The sequence below is a fragment of the Lipotes vexillifer genome, unplaced genomic scaffold (assembly GCF_000442215.2).
Source record: "Lipotes vexillifer unplaced genomic scaffold, Lipotes_vexillifer_v1.1 scaffold2136, whole genome shotgun sequence".
Taxonomy (NCBI): domain Eukaryota; kingdom Metazoa; phylum Chordata; class Mammalia; order Artiodactyla; family Lipotidae; genus Lipotes; species Lipotes vexillifer.
Window position 1 is genome coordinate 164980 of NW_006792995.1, and position 26559 is coordinate 191538.

The 26559-nt window shown below is 44.6% G+C and overlaps 1 protein-coding gene across 1 annotated transcript in view; it reads left to right on the forward strand.

The window, feature by feature from the left end:
- ABTB3 (ankyrin repeat and BTB domain containing 3) overlaps window positions 1-26559 on the forward strand; it is a 122192-nt gene that overhangs the window by 4993 nt on the left and 90640 nt on the right. The window contains exon 2 of the mRNA XM_007466189.1: window positions 6705-6909. Within this exon, the coding sequence (XP_007466251.1) occupies window positions 6705-6909 (205 nt within the window). The remainder of the gene's footprint in view (window positions 1-6704; window positions 6910-26559) is intronic.

A 26559-nucleotide genomic window follows, 5' to 3' on the forward strand; every position in this document is an offset into this window, starting at 1 on the left:
TCCTCTGTACCAGCTCGACTCTGCATTTGGTCCCATCAGTCCCACATTTGTGTCCTCCAAGATCTTGTTGCAGCCCTTCTGCCCGACATTCCCTGCCTTGTCCCCGAGCTCCCAATTAAAACTGCATTGGACAGTCATTAATCAGAGTAATTGCTTTCTGCTGTTTAAAGGGGAAAAAAATGAGGGCTTCATCGAAAAACGCCTCTTTCTGTTTTCTTTTCACACTAAACTGTGAATTTGTTGTTCCCACTCAATGAGTTCATCAAAATGGGGCCATTAATTTACAACTGTGCATAAAAAGGTTTCTGGGTTGTCTCCGCTTGGTGTCACCAGAAAGAAAAACAGCCCTTATTGCTTGGACAAGGGGGTCTCTCAAACGCAAATGGGACCTTTTCAGAAGGTGCTCCTGCCTCCAGCCCCTAAAATGCACCGTGACCTTTTCAGGTGGTCAAGTGGCCACTGGCCTCTTGGTATTTCTTGAATGTTCCACTCCACAAGAGGGCCTTTGCACTTGCTCCTCCCTCTGCCTAGAAAGCTTTTCCCTTGATTTTTACAAAGCTCCTCCCTCATTTCATTCAGGCCTCTGCTTAAATGTCACCTCCTCAGAGAGGCCCTCCTATGACAGCCGCACGCACTTAACCCTCCCTGCATCACTACTTTCTATACACACTTCCTGCTTTAATTTTCTTCATAGCACTCAGCACCACCTGACATACTATATATTTGTTTATTTTCTGTCCACCTCACCAAGACTGTAAACCCCATAAGAGCTCAGACTTTTTTTTAACATCATTGACTGTATCCCCAGTGCCTAAAATAATGTCTGGCACATAGTAGGATGCAATAAATATTTGATGCATGAATGCATGAATGGTAAGTTTCCTGCTGGCCCCAGAGTTCAGTCTTCCCTTGTCCGTCCCTGTCGCTCCACCTTTCCTCCTTTAAAGCAAATCTCCCCTCACTACTTTGTACCGGGCTCTACATGGTCTTTCTTTTTCGCAAGGGGAGGAGTTTCAGTGAGGCAAGTTAAACCGCAGTTTATGATGCTAGGGAGTGCCTTGGCTTCTTTACCTTTGCTGTGTGACCTAGGGCAAGTGACGTGATCACTCGGATCCCCAGGGATCTGTGAAAAGAGGGTGATCATACCTCCTACCCCAGGGTCGTGTGAGGTTTTGAAAACGTACTATAGTAAGTGGTCTTTGACCGAGGATGAAGAGCAGGAAAGGAATTGAAGGTGCTGTCACAGCATAGGTTTTGGCAGAAGGAGCCCATGTTGGAATGTGCAGCCCTTTGTCTCAGGGGGATCACGTTGGCGTGCAGGAAGACGGCTTAGAGGGAGCAACACTGATAGCTTGAGTCTGGCAGGTTAGAGCAGCATTTCCCAAAGGGTTGCATGGGAGATGATTGTAGGTGATACGCAAAACACTTTCTATTTTTAATTGCTATGAATTTTTCACGGGTACTAGAAAAATATTGGTTTTCCTTTCATGGCACCGATATGAAGTTTCCTTTTAAAATGAATTTATTGTGTGAAAGAATTAGCCAATTTAAAGAAAAATATTAAGTAAATAAACTGTACCTGCGGCACACAGGTATGAGAATTCATGATGCTGATTCTCAAATGGCTGACATTTGGAAAACCTAGTTGTAAGCGGGTTCTCAAGTAGGTTCCTAGAACCAAACTCCAGACACCCAAACTCAGTGCAGCTAGTGACAAGTGGATTTGTTGTTTGGGGTTCATGAAGCTGACAGGTGAAGCAGCAGATAGCACATACATAGAGTGGGATTTGAAATGGAGCTTGTGATTACAGAATCCCCGTGCCAATTCCATCTCCTATGGCCAGCCCTCATCAGAGACATCCTTTTGGCCTCTGATCCAGAGACTCGGCTGATAACAATGATGATGATGATAATGATGTGGTGATGATGATAGTGAAAATGATGAAGATAGAAATGATGGCGATGATGATGAAGATGATAATGAAAGTGATGATGATGGTGGTCATGATGATGGAAAAGATGGTGATGATGAAGATGGTGATGATGATGATGGGATGATACAAAGTAAAAGAAATAGTGCTGAATACTTATTATATACACTTAGGATGTGCCAGACCCTATTCCAGGTGCTTTAAGTGATTTGTGATTGCTTCATTTCATATTATGAGTTAGGCACTATTATTATCTCCATTTTTCAAATGAAGAAACCAATGCTGGGTACTTTATACATGTTATCAATTTAATCCACACAACAAATTCACAAAGGTCATAATCATCCTTGTATACAAAGAAGTAAACTCACCCAAGATCATGCAGCTAGTCAGTGGCAGGTTGGAGACTCAGACTCAGACAGTCTGACTCCAGAGAGCTTGTCCCTAACCATTACACTACACTACACTGCTCCTCCAAGAACAGGACAATGAATGAGTCATGTCTCTGCCTGTGAAGCTTAGTAGGGGAAGTAGATGTGTGGGCACTTAAAACACATCTGAATTAAACAAGTAACATGTTAGGCTTTATTAGCAGGTGTTGTGTGTACACAGGGGAATGGGAAGTTGATTCTGATCTGTGACATCCTGGAGGGCTCCAGGGAAGAAGTGGCATTTGATCACAGCCTTGAAGGTCGTCAGTAGTTGAGAGGATGAAGCGGTGTGGGGGGGGGGCACTCTAAGATGAGAGAACAACAAGAGCAAAAGCAAAAGCAGGGAACCTGGAAGTGCAGGGTGAGCTGAACGATGCTCTGAGGAGATGGTTAGCCCAGTCAAGGCCAAAGCCTTCCCAGGGTCTTGGGGAACTTGAGGGGTGATGCACTGCCCCAAAACATGGATCCTCTTCTCATCTCCACTCCATTTTGATTTTCTTATTTTGAGCTTTTTTATGAGTGCTTTCAAGAAAGACAGAGGGGGACTTCCCTGGTGGTCCAGTGGTTAAGACTTTGCCTTCCAATGCAGGGGGTGCAGGTTCAGTCCCTGGCTGGGGAGCTAAAATCCCACATGCCTCCTGGCCAAAAATCTAAAACATAAAACAGAAGCAATATTGTGACAGATTAAGTGTACCCCAACCTGACCCTAGATGGAAGATACAAGAAATTTAAACACCACCTCGGTAAGCTTATTATTCCGATAATACCAAATAGCACATGCCATAATTCAAAATTCAGAAATGACAGAAAAGTTGGAAGGGAATGTCACCCACAATCCCACTAGGCAGAGAAATCTTTGGTCAACATTTTGCTTTTTTTTTTTCTCCTGGTATTTACTCAGAGCATATTTTTTAAAAACATAATCCTGATCACACTGTATGCAGTTTTGAATTTCACTTTTTTCCCCACTTTCCGTTTTAACACAAAGCTTTTCATCATTTATTGCCACTCTATGTAAACATTTTTGGTAACTGCATAAGTTTTATCACATACCAGAGTTTATTTAACCACGCTCTGATTTTCAAACATTTGTTTCTTTGTCAAATTTTGGACCCTGTAAATAAGGTTTGGGTGAAAATCCTTGTGCATGAAGATTTTGCTGCATTTTGGATTCTAACATTGGGACAGAGTCCCAGAAATGGACTTACTGAATCAAGGGAAAGGAGCATACATTAACACCTTGGCTACATAATGACAAATGACCCCATCATAGACTTGGAGCTGGCCACAGATGCAGCAGGATGTCTCTGAAAGAAGGACTCAGGTCATTGTAGGGCGATGAGCACAGACATTAGAGTCAGACGACCTGGGTTGGAATCTTATCTCTACCTTGTGACCTTGAGCCTCAGTTTCCTTATCTGTAAAACAGGATTTCTCAACCTGGGCATTATTGACATTTGGGCTAAATTCTTTCTTGTGGGGACTGATCTATGCATTGTAGGATGTTTAAGAATATTTCTTCCCTCTACCCATTAGATGCAGTAACAGCCCCCCAGACGTGGCACCAGAAATATCTCCAGATATTGCCAAACATCCCCTGGGAGGCAAAACCACCCTGGTTACAGATCACTGCTCTAAAGCTAAAATAATATAAACATACCCTATAGAGCCGTGTGAGGATTAGAAACAATGCACGTGAGGTGCTTTTTCACAGTGCCTGGTATAGGGTAGGCGCTCAATGAATGGCAGCTGGGACTGTTGTTCATGTAGAGCCATGTTTCTCCACATTTTCCATCTGCAGGTCCCCTGGGGATCTTCCCTGCCCACCTGCCACTAAAAGAGAATTTCCTTCTCTGATTCTTTTTTGAGGTTCCTGCATATATTTTCCTGCTGTGGCAAATGGAGAGAAGGAGGGTCAGACTCTAGGTTAGGCTTGATAAGAGGCAGAGGGGGGTAGGGAAGCAAACCTTCCCCCCACCCTGCCCCACTGCTATCTGTTTAACTCCTGCATCACTGTTCAGATATTAAGCTTAGTGGATTGTACTCTGGTTAGGTCGTCTTGATGAGGCCTTAGGACTCTGGCAACATAGAAGTTTCCTTTCCTCTGACAACTCCTATCAGAAATAGTGGTCACTTGGAATCTTGCCTCAAGAGGATTTTTAAGGCTGCATCTACACTTAGTGGATAAGGGCTCTGTGATTGACTAAGCATGTCTGCCATGGGCATGGAAGAGAAGGGGGAATATTTGCCATTTCCACCCTCAGGTGAGACCTCATCTCCATAGTCTCACTCCCACAGAGAGGGTGAATGGTCCTCTTGTCAGTCTTCTTTTGAGGAAGTGGCCATTTTCCTCAGATAGGAAATGGGAACCTAGAAGGCAGGCCCTGGGCCTTCAGAGGAGAAACTCCTGCCTCTCACTGAGCCTCACTTTCTTGGGTTTGGATTTTAGGTAAAAAGTGTCATGTTAAAAAGTACAGCTGGATGGCAGAGAACTGGTGGGCTCTGCAGGCTTGGTTTCAGCTGGGCAATGAAGGATTGGGAATGGGGGCTTTAAACTCCAGTAGGAGCTGATGTTTCAGTCATGAGTCTGAAGGCAGAATTCCTTCCTCTTCAAGGTCCTCTATCTTTTCTCCTAAGGCCTTCCTTCAACTGACTGGATGAGGCCCACCCACATTATGGAGGGTAATCTGCTTTACTGAAAATCTACTGATTTAAATGTTGATCCCATGTAAAAAATAGCTTCACAGCAATATCTAGTCTAGTGTTTGACCAGCCAACTGGGCACCGTAGCCTAGCCCAGTTGCCACATAAAATTCACCATCACAGATATCTTAGAGGAGTGTCTCCCCAAGTGTGCAACACCTCCCACTGTGCATGAGATGATTTCCAGTGGGACAGGGGCAGTGCCTTAAATAACATTGGTCATGGGAGTGACTCTTTTAAATTCTATTTTAATTCTAATTGCTTTCAGAAGAAAGGCTCCACTTGATATGAGCCCCTAACAATGCTCTCACTCGTTATTTATAAGAGTAGAAAGCAGGACCAGAATTCAGCTATAAATTAATTACGCTGTTTCCTTTTCATCAGGTTAACTTTCACAATGACCTTCTGTTTATGGCAGGTGATACTGATTTTCCGTTTATGGCAGTGGCATAATGTTTCCTTTTTAGATATATGTATTTTAAAAAACAAAAGGAGTCCATTGAAGATTAAGTAAATAATGGTACGGGTGGTGTTTGGATACAGCTACACTCACGAAGGTCACTTACAAGCAATCCAAGATTCAGAAACACCATCTTAGCCAAGAAAAGTCAGGGCTTCAGGCCCAGCCAGCATCCCACAGGAGGATCTTCCCTCCATGGCCAATCTGGGAGCATGCAGCTTTGGTTTGATTAAGGAGAAGGCTGGTTTACTTCTGAGAAAGCGTGAGAAAGACCAGAGTGTTCTCAGGGTTTGCCAGTGCTGAGAAAAGTAAAACATGCCCCTCAAGGAGCACAGTTAAGTGCATGGATTTTGGAGCCAGACTGCCGGGGTCAAGTCCTCCCTCTGCTGCTCATAGCTGTGCACCCCTGAGAAGTTATTTAACCTCTTTGAGCCTCTGTTTCCTCATCTGTAAAATGGGTTTATAAAGGTACCTACTTTATAGGGTATTGTGAGAATCAAATGAATTAGTGCTATCGCATAACAAGTGTCATTTAGGACTGAGTCGCTGTTGTTGGGAACGACTGACAAAGAAAAAGATTATTGTGACACAGTGCTCTAAATGCTGTACCCAAGAAAGTACAGTGTGATATGAGACACAGGGGAGTGTGGGAGATTCCAGGATGGCTTCCTGGAGAAATTAATATATAAGCCGACACCTGGATAATCAGTAGGAGTTAGCCTGGAAAAGAGGCGAGAGAAAATGTTCTGGATAGAGGGAATAGTGTATGCCCAGGCTTAAAGGCAAGTGACAGTTCTTGTGACTGCAAAGAAGGCAGTGCTGGTTACAGCAGAGGATGTGACAGAGGGTGTGTCCCAAGGTGAGGGAGGCCGGAAGCAGACACATACAAAGGGCTTTCTGTGCCTTGTTAGAAACAAGGGGTCCCAGAAGGGCAGGACTGGAGTTATCAGCAGCCCTCTGTGCCTGAAACAGCACCCCAGACCTGGTAAGCCCTTGACAGTGTGTGGTAAATGAACAAATGCTTTCCTCTCTGCTTGATGTGTGGCCTGGAGGTCTCATGGGACCACTCCCGTTGAATGAGGGAATCTCGGGATGGAAATCTCTGGCGAGATCTCCAGGCACATCTTCTCTGCAAGTCTTAGCTGCCTGAAGGATCTGAAATGTTACTTCTGTCCACAGGTGACCTGGTGTCCCGAGCAATGCATCACCTGCAGCCCCTCAACGCCAAGCACCATGGCAATGGCACCCCCCTGCACCACAAGCAGGGGGCGCTCTACTGGGAGCCCGAGGCCCTGTACACCCTTTGCTATTTCATGCACTGCCCGCAGATGGAATGGGAAAATCCCAACGTGGAGCCCTCCAAAGTCAACCTCCAGGTGGAAAGGTAAGACTTGTGTTGGCTTTGGATGGCCGAAGAGAGTGGCTCCCTCTGGCCAACACCACCTTATGGTCAGTAGGTATTGCCTCCAGGGTGGTACAGGAGTGGGGGAGGAGAGGGATGCTGGGGGTCAGAACTGCCCAGTTTCCAGAAACTCACTGGAGGGGTCTAGACGACCTTGAGGGGTTATCAGAGGCCTGGGTGGAATCTTTGAAATGGGTTTGCATAGGGCTGGTCCAGTTTGGGATAACAGTGGCCTGGGTCAGAAGAGAGGGTCTGCAAATCTGGAGGGATGAGGCCTCTGCAGTGCAAGGGGGCTTCCTTGTGAAGGCACCTTAGGGGGATACCAGCTCCTTGGGTGGGAGATGTTTTATCTTCATTTCACCCTGTCTGCCCTGGGGATTCCAGGGGGAAACCATAACACTTACTCAGCCAGAAGTGGGCCTCTCATGTGGGCAGGAGACAGCATAGCAGTTCCCATGAAGCAGAATCCTCATGGCAGAGAAGGAAGGCAGGGCTCCCTGGAAGAGGAAGCTCCCTCTGACCTGGCTTCTGCTGCTCCGCAGCGCCATCTGTCCACTTACCCATGCCTCAGCCTCCGTATCTGTAAACGAGCAGCTGCACCAAGCGCTTTCCAGGTTGCCTTCTACCTGGAAAATCCCAAGATTTTCTGAGGATGGTTTCACCCTCTCAGAGGCAAGGAATCCAAACCACCATCAGGAAAGGAGGCTGCCTGGAGGCGTCCCCTCTTCCCCTGGGAACAGGTCCACAGAGATGTGGACCTGTTCCTAAGGGAACATCTCCCCCCCAGCATCTCACAAATCAGGCCCCTCCTCCTGTGTACACAGGCTTGTTCACTCTAACTACTGCAGTAGTGACGCTGTTTATCGAGTGGTTAAAGAATAGGCTCTGTGATCCAGACTTCTGGGTTCAAATCCAGGCTCTTCCAATTAAAAGCCAGGGTGTCTTGGAAAAGTGCCTTTAACCTCCCTGTGCCTCAGTTTCTTCGTCTACAAAATAGAGGTCCTAAGAATAAATCCTTCATAAGGCTGTTTGAAGATTGAATGCATTGAACAGTGCCCAGCACGTAGGAAGTGCTCAATAAATGTTCCCTTTTATTATTGTTGTTGGAGATCTTATCCACAAATAGCTGAACAGCTCCCAGTTTGGGCTCAATGCACTTTTCTCTGTTAAATGGTTCCAAGTGGTTTTGAAACACTCACTGGATGCTCTGTTTCTGCCAGGATGGATCGGGCTTAATTGGGCTCCTAAACCATGTCTCTTGGCTTTCAGTTGAGAGTAGAGGATGGAGGATGAGCGAGACAGAAGTTGACTCTTTTTTTTTTTTTTTTTTATCCCAAGTTAGCATCAATATTTCAATCCAGTCTGGAATTAACTTAATCAGAGGATTACTCATGTCTCCCGCCATCCAGGCCAAATCAGTGGGTGCCGTGTGCATATTTTCATGTGCCAAATATGCCCAAAGTGGAGAGATGGCAACGTGCCCGTGGTCCCTGGGCAGAAAACAACCTCAGTCAGACACACCAAGACGTTGCTTTCTATGAGTATGAATCGTGATGGCTGGGAGGATGGAAACTATTGGCCTTGGCCTTTGGGGTACCTAGTTCTTCAGCCCCCATCCCTACCCCAGCAGCCTGTAGAATAGGGCAGTTTCTCTGACTCACCTACCCCGCCACTCTTCAATTCCCGCCTCTATGCAGATGACACCCCCTCCATCTCCAGCCAGACGTCACCACCTCTGAGCTCCAGAACCTGATCCAGCTCAGCCTTCCAGTTTCCACTGTCAAGTCTCACCCTCTCAGGCTGGTTCTTCTCAGGGCACCTTATTCTCTTCTGTCCCACACAGCAAATGTGTGTGTGTGTGTGTGTGTGTGTGTGTGTGTGTGTGTGTGTGTTTATTGCCTGTGAGCTTCGTAAGGGCACAGAACACATCTGTTTTTGTTGTCACGCCACACCTAATGCCAAGCTCAACATCTGGTATATATCACAAAGTCAGTAAATATTTGTAGGATGAAAGAAGGGACAAATCCATTGATCCAACTGCCTATGGAACATTTCCATCAGGAGTGCCCACAACCACCTCAAAACTAAAGCCAACATCTTTCCCCCCAAACCGACTGTTCCTCCTTTCCCCCCTGCCCCCAGTCTCTAAGAACGGCATCACCATCAACCCGGTCAGCTTGGTCAGAAAACTGGGACTCACCCCACACTCCTTCCTATCCTTCCCTCCTTCCTACCGCCAGCTGGTCAGTAGGTCTCACTGATGCTACTCCTGTGCCGTCTCCCATTCCTCCAATCCTTCCTCCCCAGATTGCTGCCTCACTGCATGGTTCAGTCCCTCGTTTCCTCTTACTGCTATTACTGCATTTGATTTCTAAATGGTCTCGCTGGATGGGAGGCTTAATATTCTCTGACCAGCTCCATCCTCATGGCCACCAGACTGAAACTTGTAAAATATACATCTCATCGTGTGACGTATCCCCTGCCCCCAACTCAACACAGTTGCATGGCTCCTGTTATATTTTCTGTTATATGGTTTCCATCTTCCCTTCCGGAATCTCTTTCAGGATTCAGAGTGTAGTTGAAGTGGCTGTAAGTCTAGGGAGACCGTCTAAGGATTCCAAACTTTCTGGGACAAGTTTTAAAGAGGCATGAGCTGCAAGGGGGAGCCGAGTAAAGAGAACATGTCCTAGAATTTGTCAGAGTCAATTATCTCGGTCTTTCCATTCCTCCTTGGCTGAATTTTCAGGGGACGATACAAAACAGAAAGAACTTGTCATTTTTTGAGTTCTGTTGACTTTGGTCCTCTGGAAAGAGTATGGATTTGGGAGTCAGATCGACCTTTGGGTTTGGATCCCAGCTCTGCTTCTTCTAGTTCTGGGACCTTGAATGGGTCATTTCACCCCTATTGAAACTCTTCTCAACTGTGAAATGAGAACAAAACCAGCCTCTTGGGACTGGTGTAAGCAATGAATTAGATACTGTAGCTAAGACATCCAGTGCCATGCCTGGCACAAGGGGAGCTCCCCTCACCCCCACCAAAAAGGAGCTGATATTGTACATCTTCTTTTTATTTTTATTTTTTGGCTCTAAAATGTTATTATCGTTGTCCCTGAAGAAGCCCTGTGTATGATTCCTTCCAGACGAAAAGCTGTTTCTCCCCGTTCCATGATAGGCTAGGCGTTGATATTCATTAGCGTCTGAAAACACACAGGTAAGGGCTTCAGAGGAGAGAGGACTCTTGTTTCCAGCCAAGTGTTTACAGCAGCTTCATACCAAAACTTACAAACAAGACATTTCCAGTGGGAGGTAGGATTCTAATTTGGAGCTGTTTTTTTTTTTTCTCTTTTTCTGTCTTCTTTTTCCCCCCCAAATCAAACAACATTTCCTTGACTCTCTATCTCTGTTCTGGCAAAGTCAAGTAAGGCCATGGTGTTTATATGGTTTTCCATAGACTCTTCAAGAACAGGAGCTGAATATTATGTACTTTTTGTCCACCCCGAGCAGAAGGCCTGGAACATATTTGTTGACTGAAATACGGATTGTTTTGTGCCTCAAACCATCTCTGCTTGTCAGAAGAGCCTTTCTCGGCTGGAGTACTTGGAACTAGGCCTCCGTATACCATTTGACTCTTTCATGTGGGCATAGCTTTCCAGTTGCTACATTGGTTTTGGGTAGCTTCATTTTTCATTGTGGGGTTTTGAAGAATCTCAGTACCAGTATAAAATTTCTGTAGTTTAAGTTGTTCCAGAACTTTGGCTACTATTTTTTGAGCTTCTGAAATCTTTCAGTCCCTCAGATACTTTATTTAGGGGGAAAAAAAAAAAACTCAGATAAATTTTGTATGATTATGATTAGGCTATATTCATTTTCCAAATAGTAATGATAAATGTAAACACGTCAGTTTTGAGGATAGGGGTCTTGTGAAGCTACTACTATTTTTTAATAGAATCATCTTAAATCTATGACAAAATTTCCCTGCCCCAAATCATTACTGGAAATACTAGTGATTCCTAGATGTGTTTGGCCATGAATGATTTCAGTAATTTGTCACCATAAAATTAAAAGAAGTAGGATAAATAGGAGTGTTTTGTTGCCTGGAGTAACTGGTAATGCCCGAGAGGAACAGAGATCAGCTTCACCTAGAAGACTAGACAATTAGGTAGTTTTACTCTCCCCGAGTCTCATGGGAAACAAACCAGAATTTACATCTAGGCAGTGGCAGCTTTCACCCCTTTTGTAACAGAGCTGTGTAAACAGATGTGGCAGACATCTGTTTCCCTGTGTCTACCAGGGAAATCTCAACCACAAACATGAGTATCCAATCACCAATCACCAACTATTTGAGGAAAACGAGTGGAAGAAACAGAACAGTCTTAACAAATGGAAGAATTTACACTTGAGGGAATAGAGTTAATAAAGAAAACATACCAGATATTAGAAGTTAATGGTACCCAAATACATCTTCTAAGAAACCCTCCCAAAAGATCACCCCAGTACATCAATATGTGACAGGTGATATCCAAATTTTAACATACTCCAACAGACATACCCAGGGTTATGCAAAATTTCCAGCCTTCGAATTATAAACCTTCCCCATTCTTTCCCATCAAGGAATGTATATCAGAACACAAGTGAGCAGAGGTATCCTTGATACAAGCAGCACTACTAGTAGGAATGCTTAGTTGCAAGAGTTGAACCTGCTTAGCAGAAAGAAAACCTCTGGGAGGCCCAGTGTAGGCAGAGGGTTAACAAATCCTTTCTACTCCTGCATGAGAATCTGACGTCGGGTTAATTTTCTAGCTCTGTTCCCCTGGAAACATGATAAGAATTACAATATCAACTGTGTTACTAAGCAACATTGCTTATGGTCAGAATGACCCTAGGTTGGTACATTAGATCTGGCCTTGTAGTACTATAGGTACTTGGTATAAATACCAAGTATTTATAGCACTTGGTATAGTACTTCCAGAGCTTTGGGCTTCCTTGAATTCACTGATCCTTATAACTGGCAATGTCCCTTGCAGGGACCTTGAAAGCTACTTCTGTGGAGTTGTTACAAGAGATATTGGGGCTCATAAGGCAGGGCAGTTCTCACAACCACCCAACTGGATCTTATCTCCTTGCACCTGAGTGTCACCGGGCAGAAGATAGCTCTGAGACAGCTGGGTGAATCGTTATAAAGACTCCCAGTAAAAGGAACGTCTGATGTTGTCATGCAGGACAAGTGTGGCCTATGATGGTCCCATGAGTCTAAATGTTTAGTAGAGCTTAAGAAGACTTCTGGAGGGCATTGAAGCTGGAGAAGCAGGCTTTGAGCCCACACAACCTGGAGCAGTGCCCAAGTTGCACCCCAGGATTGCTCAGAGCCATAGACACTGGACTTTATACCACTGAGGCTGAACTTTGGCCACTCCCAGCAGGACCTCTGTCACCATTACCCCTGAAAGCTGAATGTCTCTGCTACCACTCTTGTCATGTTCCATCTATGTCACACCACTTGCTTCTAAATCAGTGGAGCCTGGGTCACATCCCTGCACCCTAGTAGCAGGGGTGTCTGGAAAGGTGAATTTCTACCTTGTTGAACTATGGAATAATAATATAGGAAATTCTCCAAACAGTAAGGTCATCAGTGGTTCCAAGCACCCAAAAAAGTTGACAAAGGTTCACTACACTCTTCTACTTTACTTTTTTTTTTTTTAAATAAATAACACACAAGTGAATCATTTGCACAGTTCAGTACTTCTGACCATTATTAGCCACACAGCTCACAACTGATTGGCTTACACACCACAGTGAATACTCCCCAACATAAAGACTGCTTGGGCTGACACCCTAGGAACCTCAACAGCAAGAAGGAGGAGACAGGAGGACTGTTTTTTCCTGACATCTTAAGCAGCAGTGCAGAACGCCTTTCCCCAGAGGAAGAATGCTACTTTCTCACCTTCTTGAGGGCAGTGATCACATCTGGCACAAAAGTCCCCTCAAATGTCCACCCAGTGCTAGTGGGTCCTGGAGAAATTCATAGTCAATGGATGAATGGGGACAACCCAGAGTGAGAGAACCATATGTTCGACCTGTTTTCTGCAGGGCTACTTGTGGGCTTTTGTGGGCTCGCCTGGAATTCCAACCATTATATAAATGGTTCTGGTGAAAAACAAAATGCATGTTGAATTCTAAATAATTAACTTAAGAAACAGAGTTTTAAAACATGATCTATTTGTGAAGAAACAAAGTTTTAAAACATGATCTATTTGTGACATGAGCGTTGCTGCAATTTATTTCATCTGGCCAGGGTAAAAGCAACTCGAATCCCAATATTTTTCAAACTGTAGGTTACAGCCCATTAATGGGCCATGAAACCAGTGCAGTGCAGAGATTGGCAAACACAGGCCAAGCCTGGCCTACTGTCTGTTTTTATAAAGTTTTATTGGAACACAGCCATACCCACTTGTTTACATATTATTTATGGCTGCTTTTGCACTTGTGGTTAGTTGTGACAGAGACCAAATGGCCCACAAGGATGAAAATACTATTTAGCCCTTTCCCCTAATGCTGTGGGTTATAACCTGCATTTTTAAAAAATTAAGTAGAATTGAATAAAAAAAAAAAAAAATCAAAGTAGCTTGCATTGAGGGAAGGTAACTATGTTTCTTGAAAGTTTGTTGGGTTTTTTTTTTTTTTTTTTTTTTGTTACATTAACTTAACTGGAGTTGATTAACTTGCCAAGGTCATGCAGCTAACGTGGCAGAACTAGTGTCTGAACTCCTGGCATCAGGCCCTGCTCTGTGCTTGTCTTCGCTAGTCTGTCTTGCTGTCCATGGACTATGGTTTTAAAGAAATAATATTTGAAAGCCTTATCCCTAATCTCTAGAATCTTTTTATAATCTTTATGAATGTTTACAGGATATAAAACTAATATACTTATTAAATAAAATATAAGTACACAAAAACTTTAAAGAAGAAACTTTGAGTCACCCATAGTCTCTGCATCCAGGAATAAGCACTGAGACCATATGAGGTATTTCCTTCCAATCTTAGTTTTCTGTGTATATTCAAAAGGTGTTTGGTTGTTTCACAAAATAAGGACTGTTCCATCATTGGATACGGAATTTAAAGTCAAGAGAAAAGCTGAGAACAGGCATGTGAAACATGCTTCATTCCTGTCGAAGATGATAAAACTGAGGCCTAGAGGGATGAGTGGACTTGTCTGGAGTCATAAGCATATTTTCAGTGGATTTGCAAGGCAGTGCCACAGTGCCTTGCACATGCTTTGCCCTCTTCTTGAACCACTGCCTCCCCTGTGCTCCGTCATCTCACTACCCCCATCAGTTCATCCTTCAAGACTCATTTTAGGCATCACCTCCTCCAAGAACCCTTTCCTACAACCTCAGGATGCACTGAGTGTCCAGGGCCTAGCTCAGTGGATAGCATATAGTAAGTGCTTAATAAATGCTTGCAGAACTGAACAGAGCTGGGTCTGAAACCTATATGTTCTGGCTTTCGGCCCAAAGAGCCATGTTGCCAGTGTCAACTCAGACAGCCCTTAGACTGCCACTGGCTCTACTGATCACATGCTTCAGGCCTCAATTTTCTTAGCTGTACACAAAAAATAATCACTCCTACTTCATGGAGCTGTTTCGATGACTAATGAACTAATTTATGTAAATGCCACACACAATCACTGACACTTAGCAGGTGATCCGTCAACAGCAGGGATTATTATTTACTTCCTTAAACCAGGTTGACCTCCTCTTAGAAAGTATAAGAGGTTTTGATCAACACTTAGTATGTGGCAGGTCCTGCTCTATACTTCGTGTGTATTAACTAATTCAGTCATCACAGTACCCCTTGAGGCAGGAGCTAGCCTCACCTCTCCCCATTTCACAGATGAGGAAACTGAGGTGCAGTGAGGTTAAGTAAGTTGCACACTTGGGCAGGTCTGGGAGTATCAAAAACATCAAATGAATGCTGCATGGCTATAGGGAAGGAAGCTCTCTGCTAAGGGAACAGAATGCATACCATGGAGGGCAGGAAGGTGAGAAAACAGAAAGGGAGACCTTGTTCTGAAGAGGTGTTGGGTAGAGCAACAAATTAGACAGTAAAGAAGGTTGAGAGACCCACCAAGGTATCAGGACTTTCTCCTATAAGCAGTGAGGAGCTGGAAAGGATTCTGAGAAGGGAGGTGAAGAGACCAGAACTGCTTCTGATTCCTTGTAAGCCCTCCCTTGATGGAGGCATAAGGATGCCTGAAGGAAGGTAATGAACATTTGATGCACCTACTATGTGCCATGTGCTATGTGAGCTACTTTACTTTCAGAGTTTAATTTAATCCTTACACTCAACTTTGTGAGGTAGAAGTGCCTTCATCTACAGATGAGACGATCAAGTCTAGTTGCTACTAGTAGGAAAATGCTATTTGGAAGCTATTTAGCTAAATCTAAGGACCTTCACAGCACATTAATTATATATCTGGATATTTTTTATTCTGGAGCCAGAGTTTATATCTTGGTTCTAACACTTACTAGCTCTGTGACCTTGAACAAGTTACTTAACCACTCTGAGCCTCAGTTTTCTTATCTGTAAAATGGGAGCTATCATAGAATCTGCTTCAGAGGGCTGTTGTGAAGCTATTATGTGTTAATATATAGAAAGCACTTAAAATCCAGCATGCATTAGTCTCTTTATAGATAATGGCCATTATTATTCTCACTGTCATGGTGCTTATAACCTAGATGTATACTATAGCACGCCTTCTCAAATTCTAACGTACATTTGAATCCCCTGGGACCTCATTAATATGCAGATTCTATTCATTAGCTCTGGGGTGGGGCCTGAAATGCTTCATTTCTAATAAGCTCCCAGGTGGTGCTGATGCTGCTGGTCCATGGAGCATCACGTGAATAACAAGATACTGTGTTGTCTTTCATTTCCCCAACCTATTCCACCCCCCCATTTTCAGTTACATAAGGGCAAGAAATAAGCCTTTTGTTGATTTTTGTCTCTCTGGTAGAGCTTAGCACATAATAGGTGCCTAAGAAATATTTCTCAGGCTCTGGGGGCTGGATTGAGCCTTGCAGGGCCTCTACTCTTACCTCATGAGGTGCTGGATCCCTCTGCAATTTGCCGAAATGAATGGATTTCAGAAGTCAGATGTGTCCAGCCTATGGAGCTCTCAGGCTTTGGAGAGGCAGCCAAGGGAAAGTGCTGAGCATCCAAATATAATGATAATCTTCCACTTAACAAGGTGGCCAGCTCCTCTCAGGAGGCTTGGGAATAGCAAATTAGCCACAAGTGTGCAGGAGAAAGGTGAGGCAGGATTTGACAGGTGTCCTCCCCGGGGAGAGGCAGCAGAGCAAATCCTAAACCACACCAGCTAAAGGGCTGTTAAACACGTCCAGCCCTCAGGGCTTGTCAGACTGTTTACATGCAGTTGCCCAGGAGTTTTCTCCCAGCCAAAGGGGGTGCAGTTGCTCCTGACCACAGGTAATAAGCTGGGGGCTCAAGTTTAAAAGCAGCCCCCCTCTCCCAATATGGGGGGTTAGTCTGATCAAATGCACGTGCTTCACTTGTTCATTTCAATATCCAGGTCTTTTCTGAATCCCAGTTAACTGGCTGCCACAGCAGTCTGGTCTGGTCTGACACCAGCTTCTCTTTATTTAAGGGAAAAAGAAGGAAAACCTTACCTTTATGATACAAAGACTAAGGAACTAGTAGTGCTGCACTATCCAGTATAGTAAGCACTAGCCATGCAAAGCTGTTTAAATTTAAATGAATTTAAATTCAATAAAACTAGAGCTTCAGTTCCTTAGTATCACTCGCCTCTTTTCAAATACTCAATAGCTAGATGTGGCTAGTGGTTCCTGCGTTGGATTCCGCAGAGATAGGACCTTTCCAACATCACAGAAACTTCTACTGGACGTCGCTGAACTAGAGACCCAGTGCACACAGTGTCCGCATTGCGGGAAAAAGAGCCCATGATAATCCCACTCCTGAAGCAATAAGGTAGGAAGCGTAGGGACCAGGGACCAGCTCCCCTCCCGAGGCATTTTGCGTGTTTCCGCGTTTTGATCATCTTAGAGCTGAGTTTTTCAAAGCGGCCATCATCATCATCACAACCAAATTTTACCAAGTACTTACGACATGCTAGCCTCTCTTCTAAGTGCATTAGTCATTGGGTCCTCACGAGAATCCTGCAAGTGTAGTAGCATGTCTTACACTATTGCAATCTCTTATCTTTTCCTGAGTAACTTCAGGCTCAGAGAGGTTGTGTAGCTTGCCCAGGTCACACAGTTAATCGGGGGGCAGAACTGAGACGCACGGGTAGGAAGCTTGAGTCCAGAGTTTACTCTGTCAGCGGGGTGCCGTGCCACGGGGATGGGAAGGATGTCGGATGTGAGGGGGAGGGCACAGGATTCCCTGCAAAGGTTAAAAGTCTGAAAATCTCCCAACAGGAACATTCTTGTTTTAATATGCTTCCTCCACCTCTACCCTTTTCCTTCTAAGATTTTCCCTGGCTTAGGCTTTAATAAATATCACTAATATAAGTGGAATAATGGTAATCAAATCGTTTCATCAGATTAAACAACAGTTAAAAACCTTTGAGAAACATGTTAACCTCCTGAAACAAATTGTTGGATATGTATATATAGACCCTGCCTCTTAAATCTTTACCTCAGTGCTACTTGAGCTTTTCATTTCTTATTATACTTTTCAAAATTGTTAATTACTTGTTTTATTTACTACTGAACTTTTTATTCAGTTGTTCATTCTTCATTCATTCATTGAACACGCATTGAGTGCCTGCCCTCAGCATAGTAAAAGGAAGAGCTGGTCTTTATCGGAGTCTTATGTGTGCCAGGCACCATTATAAGCACTTTACATGAATTAACTCATTTATCCCTCATGATAACTCCAGGAGGGAGGAATTGTTATTGTCATCCCCAGTTTATAGATGTGGAAAGTGAGGCAGAGAGAATAAGCAACTTGCCCAAGTTCACAGGACTCAGAAGCGGCCCCGTGCTGGGGAGGCGGGGCCCAGGGACCTCTCAGGACTCCTGCCTGAGCAGCTCATTTATAATCAAAGATAGAAAGTGCCAAGGTTTAGAAGGGAGGTGCAGATAAACTGCTGAGGGACTCAGGGATGATGGTTTTTGAGTCAGGCTTTGAAAGATGGATAAGATCGGGCATTCTAAGGGGAAGGAGCAGCTGGCAAAGGCTCCAAGGTAGAAAATTGCAAGGTACACGGGGGGAAGCATGTACCATAGACCAGCTGAGTTGGACCAGAGGCCAGACTGACCTTCAGCTGCTTTGCAAAAGTGCAGATGGTTAGCCAGTTGTTAAAATGCTAAAATAATTCTCTATGAGTTGGTAAAACGCTGCTGCCCCAAATGTCCCCTCCACCACCCTCATCCCCTGCCTCATGTCCTGCAGCTGCCCCATAAGAGGTCCTGTCTGCAGCAAGACCATAGGAGTTAGGTGGTACCTGGGCCTTCCCCACCGTCAAGTATTTAAAAGATCCTCGCAGAGTTGAAAGTCTATGGGAGAAATATACATCCTGCAGGTGTTGATGGACCTCTGTTCCTTCCACAGTGGGGTTAGGGTGAAGGTTTGAACAAAGGAAGAAGCATAAGCAAAGTACAAATGCCTCTGCTCATCCTTCAGGACTCAACTGCATCCTCACCTGTGCTGTGAAACTTTGTGCCCCTCACCCCCAGTCCCCATGAAGCCCTCTGTGAATAATTATAACAACTCTTGAGTGCCAGTGTGAGCCAGACCCTCTGATGAGCTTTTCTAGATTATCCCTCTGAAATGTCCCAGTCACCCTCTGAGATACTGTAACTCTGACTATTTTACAGATGAGGAAAGTGAGGCTTAGAGAAGTCCAAGGATTGGACCAAGGTCACATAGCTAAGCTAGTAAGTGGCTGGGCTGGAGGCTGAGCCCAAGCACTGTGATTCCAGAGCCCGTGTCTTCTTGACCCCCTACCGTGTGGCCCCAGTCATCACTCTGGCTTCCAGATGGCACTCATTTGCTTCCAAATGTCTGTCTTTGCTGCCAGACTTTGAGCTCCTCGCCAGCAGGGACTGGACTTTGATCATCTCGTGCTCTCTCTGGCAGCCAGCCAGGCCTGGCACAGAGTGGATGGGGGTATAAAGATCAATCTGAGTGCATGGCAGCAGGAGGATGTAGCAGAGGATGATGTAGGGACCAGTTAGAAGGTTCCTGCAAAAGTCCCAAGAGAGATGACAAGTGCATGGCTTGGCGGAGTGCCAACCTCTCTGTCTCCCCCCCCCCAGGCGAGAGATGGGCCTCCTCCTTTTGCTGAATGGCCTGGAAGAAAGCTATGTTAGCCTTCTTGGATTTTTTATTCTTTCTCATTTGCCTAGAACCGGCAGCCCTTTGCTTGCCCTGTGTCTGGGGCCTCGGGCACCATATGTGAATGTTGTGAATGTGCAGGAAAATTCTTTTTGAAAAACATTAAAAGGGCGAAAATTAGCCCTTGAAGCTGCCTAGTGTAAACTGAGGGCTGGCCCAGGATGGCAAAGGCAAACGAGAGCCAGAGTGCATGGGACCAGAAAGGCCTGCAGAGAGAGGGAGAAAGAGAGAGAGAGAGGAAGAGCATTCTCCGAGCTCAGCCCGCTTTCAAACCATCTGCCCCTGTGCCAAGTTTTCACTCTTTTTCATCCTTTCAGAAATAGTGATATTGACAGCTGCCAGCACATAGCTGGGTTTCACATACTATGGTTTCCCAGGCAGTAAATCTGGTCATTTGCCCTGAGCATCAGAGCATCTGAGTTGCCCTTTCATTCTTCAAAGTCTGACTTCCCAAACGAAGCCTATACATGTCTCTGTGTATCCTAGGCTACAGTTTTCCTAGGTTTCTTGATTTAATCACATTCTCCCCTCCATCCATTTTGCTCTCCCCATGGACTGCATATGTTTACAACTACAATACAGGTGCTATAAATACAAATTTTTATATGACTGTATCTTTTTACTGAAAAGCTATATATACTCCTTTTTTTTTAATTTTGGAAAATACAGAAAAATGTAAGAAAGAAAATTAAAATTATCTACAATTCTACTACCCAGAGGTAGCCAAAATGATTATTTAGTCTATTTTCTTATCTCTTTTTTTTTCAAGACAAATTAGCCTTTTTAAAATAATTGTACTGTGTATATATAATTTTATATCTTTTTTATTTCACTTACTAGTACACCATAAGCATTATCCTGGCACTACTACAGAACATTCATAAACATCATTTTTAATGACTACAAAATATTCCATCCTGTGAAGACATCATAATTTGCCTAACAGTTCCCAGGTTGCTGGGCATTTGGGTTGTTTCCAATGTGTGAATTGCTGTTCTTTTAAAACTGCCCATAGTGGCATGACTAAAACACCAATGTTGAGGGAATGGATATAAAAAGAGTAGTCTGTCTGGAACAGAGCAACTGAGGGGTTCATTTCTGAGGCCTCTGATAGCCCGGGTGAGGGAGAAATTGCAGAAGGAGCAGAGCACCAGGAGCTGGGCTTCCCCAGCCCCTTTCCGTGACACTTCTTTTTCCAGGAAGAAATGCCTTGTGGGAAACATCAGGAGTGGCCCCACCCAGCCTGTAAGGTTTCCAGCCACAGTCATTATCAAATCTCCTGGAGTGAGTGCTTCACGGTTTCTGGGGGTCTTCCACCCTTGCAATCTCCCTGGATTCCGGAAGTGGGAAGACCAGCCGCAGTTGCTTTTCACAACTTAAGAGACTGAAAGAAAAGTCTAGAAAAGTCGTGAGATTTGCCCAAAGCCATGCAGTGGAGTGGTCAAATTGAAACCAGAGGGCTGCTCTAGGGATCCCTGGAAATCCCCACCCTCCTTCCCACATTGCTTCTAGAATGGAGAAGAACATTCCAGCATTATCAGAAAGCAGGTTTTGAGTCTGACCACGTACAGAGTTCATTGCACATGTACTTGGCCGTGTCTATAGATATGGAATTTTCCATGATTCCAGGAACTGTTGGTTGGTTGGTTGGTTGGTTGGTCGGTCATGTTTGTAATTTTGGATTTAAAGTTTTTGCTCTGTTTTTAGGTTTTCCCCACAGATAAGAAACATTCCTTGGGAAGGCTTCCTCAGTTCTTTCAAATTGGTGTGAGGAGTTCAGTTAAGATTCAGTAGGTCAGGTTCAGGCCTGCCCAGGAATTTAGGCAGAACATGCTGGTAAAAGAAGGTGACCATTTTCCCAGGCTTTGTTCTCACTGAAAAGTTCGAACTCCAAGGCTGGAGCTAGCCCTTTTGGCAGTCCTTTGTCACACTGCTCTCTATGAATTCCTTACACAGAATCCCACCCATCACATGGCCATTCTCCAATTATGGCAGCAGGGTGTGGAAAGAACATTTTTATGAAGAAAAAAGGAAACCAGCAAAGTATTGTCCAAGTCAAGGACCAACCTGTTGAAAACACTAACACAGACCGCAGACTCCGCTGCCTCCAGAATCCATCCCCGGAGGCACTGTCCTTCAGAGCCCAGGGCACTTTACAAGAGCATCCCACAGGACACTTCTCATGGTCAGCCTTGCATCATGGTTATCTGCCCTTCCTTCTTTGATGGCCACTTTACGCTCCCATCCACCAATCAGAAGTCACGGTCTAACAAGCATACAAGGATAATTAAGGGCAAACAGACATTGCAATTGGGGCTGCCCTGGGAAACTGGGGATGTGTGACTTGAACTCCATCAGGGTCCAGGTTTTAAATTCTTGTGTCTTCCACAAAACTCAGCATGGACCCTTGCTCCAAGGAGATAGTCAATAAATAGGGAACAAGTTAAATGATTGGCCTGCTCCATGAATGGCCCTCCCTGTTCATGCCTTTATCATCCCCCAGGTTCATCGGCCACCATACCTCCCATCCTCTTATCCCTTCAGCTACTCCAGTCCCTACAGAGTCCCCTGAGCTTGCTCTGCATTTCCTCATCTGATTTCCTCTGCCTGGATTCTTCTTCCGAGCCCTTCTAGCCCTCCCCATTCCAGGCTCAGGATGGCATTTTACAACACGCTCTTACCCCCTTCAGCTCCAGCTGATTTTGCTTCATTCTCCTGTAAGACCTTGTACATTTCTTTATCAAAAGACTCTTCAGATAAGCTTCTTTTCTCAAGTTTTTCACATTAGACCATGAGTTTGTTGAGGGCTAGAATCTTTGCAGTATCACCAAGCATAGAAGCTGGTATATAGTAGGTGCTCATTTTATTCATTCATCTGTTTGACATATATTTATAGCACATCTATTCTATGCCAGGCAAAATACCTGTCTTCATGGAGCTTACCTTTTACTAGGGGCTGCAGATGAGGAACAAATGCGTAAATAATAAAATATCAGGCACAGGTAACTGATATAAAGAAAAACAAAACTGGGTACTTGAACCAGGTACAGGTGATGAGAGGTGTTATTTTAGCAAGGATGGTCAGGGAAGTTTTCTCTAAGGAAATAGAACTTGAGCAGAGAAATAAAGGAATTGAGGCAGTAAGCTATGTGGATATCTGACCAAAGATCTTGCCAGGAAAAGAGAGCAGTAAGTGAAAGGCCCTGGGACAGGAACATTCTTGGAACATGCAAGGAACAGCAAGGAGTCCAGTGAGGCTGGAAGAGAATGAGTGAGCATGGTGGGAGATGAAGTCCAAGGTGGGCAGGGTTAGATCTTGCAGAACGTTTTGAGCATATGCGAGAGTTTGGTTTCTAGTCCACATTTTTGAGAAGCTCAGTAAATGTTTGTTAATCTGAATTATTTGAGTCAGGTTGAATTGAACTGACCTGAATTGGGTTTCGCTGAACTGAACAGAATTGGGTTTCATCTTGGTATATAGACTGCATACAATTTTTGAAACGTGCAAAATCCCAAGTCTGCCCTTATTACCTACAAATGGTAAAGCACTATGAATAGTCCCATTTAGCAGTTTTAAAAACTGTTAGTGTGTGAGTTCACCTGTTCTGGAACTGGCACAGCCTTGTAGATTGTTCCAAAAGTCTGTGGCCAGTGACACTTTTGCCAGCCCCTCCTACATGCACTAGTTTCATTGTGGTGGCAGATTGGGCACAGGAAACATCTCAACTCAAGAGGAATGTGGTCCTAATGCCTGCTCATCATTTATGTTTCATTTCTGACTTTCCCAGAGTCTGTAGTCTTTGATGCTCACTGGGTTTTATTTGGGGCACTTGGCCAAGGTCTTGAACCTAACTTTTAACGGAGTTTTTACCCAAGCCTGGTTCTCACTGAATTTTTTTTAATAGATCTTTATTGGAGTATAATTGCTTCACAATACTGTGTTAGTTTCTGTTGTACAACAAAGCGAATCAGCCATATGCACACACATGTCCCCATATCCCCTCCCTCTTGAGCCTCCCTCCCATCCTCCCTCTCCCACCCCTCTAGGTCATCGCAAAGCACCGAGCCGATCTCCCTGTGCTGTGCTGCTGCTTCCCACCAGCCAACTATTTTACATTCAGTAGTGTATATATGTCGGTGCTACTCTCACTTCACCCCAGCTTTGTCCTCCCAGCCCATGTCCTCAAGTCCATTCTCTATATCTACCTCTTTATTCCTGCCCTGTCTCCCACCCCTAGGTCATCGCAAAGCACCGAGCCGATCTCCCTGTGCTGTGCTGCTGCTTCCCACCAGCCAACTATTTTACATTCAGTAGTGTATATATGTCGGTGCTACTCTCACTTCACCCCAGCTTTGTCCTCCCAGCCCATGTCCTCAAGTCCATTCTCTATATCTACCTCTTTATTCCTGCCCTGCAAGTAGGTTTATCAGTACCCTTTTTTTTTTTTTTAGATTCCATATATATGTGTTAGCATACGGTATTTGTTTTTCTCTTTCTAACTTACTTCACTCTGTATGACAGACTCTAGGTCCATCCACCTCGCTACAAATAACTCAATTTCGTTTCTTTTTATGGCTGAGTAATATTCCATTGTATATATGTGCCACATTGAATTTTAATTATGTGGATTCCTACCCTTAACACAACTGAAAATAAACTACATTTAACTATTTTTATCATTTTACTTAGTCTTTATAAAACCATCCCAGTTACCTGTCACCCACAGTAAAGTGAGAAACCCACCAGAATTTAAGCTAAGCAAATTCACAGGATTCAATTGTACATTCATTGATTCATTTAACATTCATTCATTCATTCCCTCAGAGAATGTTGGTTGAGGACCTATGATATACCAGGCACCACACTAAGTGCTGAGGATAAAGCAGAGCACAGGATAAGTCCCTGCTCTCATGAAGCTGATAGTCTAGCGGAGGAGACAGAACAAACCAGGAAGGGACTTCCCTGGTGGTCCAGTGGTTAGGGCTCCACGCTCTCACTGCCGAGGGTGTGGGTTCAATCCCTGGTTGGGGAACTCAGATCCCACAAGCAGCCAAAAAACAAACAAGCAAACTAACAAACAAAACAGGACACTAACATAAAATGTCATCCTGAGTGGCAAGGGCTACAATATGCAAGTTTGGGGTATATAAAGATGAATAGTTCACGGCCCCATGGTTAGCTGGGATGGTAGTAAAGACATAAATGATAACAATAAAATGATATAAATGGTATTATGGAATTATGTACAAAATGCTTATCGAGTTAGAAGGAAACAAAGGACTAACTATATTGTGGGTATGGGGGTGAAGGGCTCTTGGGGAATAGTTCCCAGAGGAGGTGATATTTGATTGGTGTCTTAAAGATGAGTAGGACTTAACTCGATGGACAGGATAGAAAGAGAGAGGGAACAACCGCAGGAGCAATGGAGGGAGATGTGAGCAGACACCTGTGTTCCAGAAATGGCTGGCTGTTTGGTGTGGCTGGAGCACACTGGTGCTGGACAGGCATGGAAGGGGCACGGGAGAGTGAAGATGTGGATTGAGGCCAGTTAACATATGCGCAGGCTGAGGAATTTATACTTTTATCAGATGACCACATTTACATGTTAGCACATTCATCATGGCAGCAATGTGAAAAGATTGAAGAGAAAAACCAGAACCCGGAAATTATTATGAAAATAATGCAATGGTCCAATCCTAGGAAGAGTCTTGTATCAGTGGCCAATCAGTTAAATGTGGAGTGTTAGACTCTTAGGGTGGGGAGGGACTCCAAAAAGTCACCTAGTCTAACCACCCATTCGATGTTTAAATCCCCTTCCGAAGGTCCTCCCCAAGGAACTGCCCAACCCAGGCACCAGCCCTTGAGGCTTTCTTCCCATCCCAGCTCTAGAGAGCTGAGACTCCTCTGAGGTCTTACTTAAGTGAGCCGAGATCTGCTCCCTGGAGCTACCACCACCACTCCTTCTTTTGCTCCTTGGGGCTTTCAGAACCAACCAGTCCAATTTCTAACCCAGATGCAACTTTTCACCATTCAAAAACAGTTGTAATTTACTGAGCACCTTCTGTGTGCCGGGCAAGCCTGCAGGGTGTGTATTTCCCCATTTCCCAATTGGACCCTGGGGCTCGTTGGCCATGTGACTTGCTGAAATTTGGTCACTGATCCAGGTAAGTGACAGCACCAGGATCAAAACTCACAGCTGTCTGACACCTGCACCCTTAGAAAAAGCTATCAGTTTAACTTGACAAACATTTTTTAGCACCTATTCCTTTGAATCCCCTGTCCTGGGTATCACAGAAGGGGAAAACTTAACGTGAATAAGCATGGTTAATGAAGTCCAGCACTCCCCACTCTAGTGATTTGGACAGTGGAGTCAATACCCAAGCATTGTGATAATGTATGCTTGACTTTGGCCTGCCGTCTGGCTATTCCAGAAGACAAGTGATTCATGTTTGGCCCATTTCATGGGCCTGGTTCCTGCTGGTAGCACTGAGGCAAGCCCAGTGCAGGAGCTGTGTCTGGGAAAGAAGATCTCTATCCCGGGAGGACGCAGGAGGGGGGATGTACCTAGAAAGGTGGAAGGCATGAGACCAATGTTTATAATCACATTTGGGTAAAGCAAAGCTTCAACTTGGAGGTGTCCCAGTGATAGGCGAAGAGGAATACAGCAAGACGGAGAGGCTGGAAATCTGGAAGCAGAATGAGAACAGGTGTGAGGAACTGATAGGAAAACCCAGGAGAACCCAGCCTATGTGCTGAGCATGTGTACAGGAGCTCCCGCTAGGCAGTTTGTAGCATTGCTACAGTTGTAGCTGGAAAACCCTGACAAGATGAGGTTCTGGTTAGCAGAACTACCTTCCTCTTTGTGTTTTTCTTCATCTGATGTTTAAGTAGGTAGCAACTTAGACTAGATGTGTTAGATGCCTGGTGTACATGAAGACGCCTGAATGTAAACCTTTCATATAACTGTAGTTCTGTACCTGTTACGTCATCTTCTCAGTAGCCCCGTAAAGAAGGACCAATGGACATTATCCTCAGTCTTTAGGTGAGAGAGGAATCTAAGGGTTAGGTGGCATCTTTGCCTTATCCACTCACCATGCACCCAGCTTCCATTCAGAACCAACACCCGCACCCCAGACAAATATGGATACACACACACCTGTATACCCACCCCCTCACCCCACCCCCCAACCTCTTTGCCAGCCCATCCCTCCATCTCAGAGAAGTGCTACTCCTGACTTGGCCAGGCCTCCCCTCCC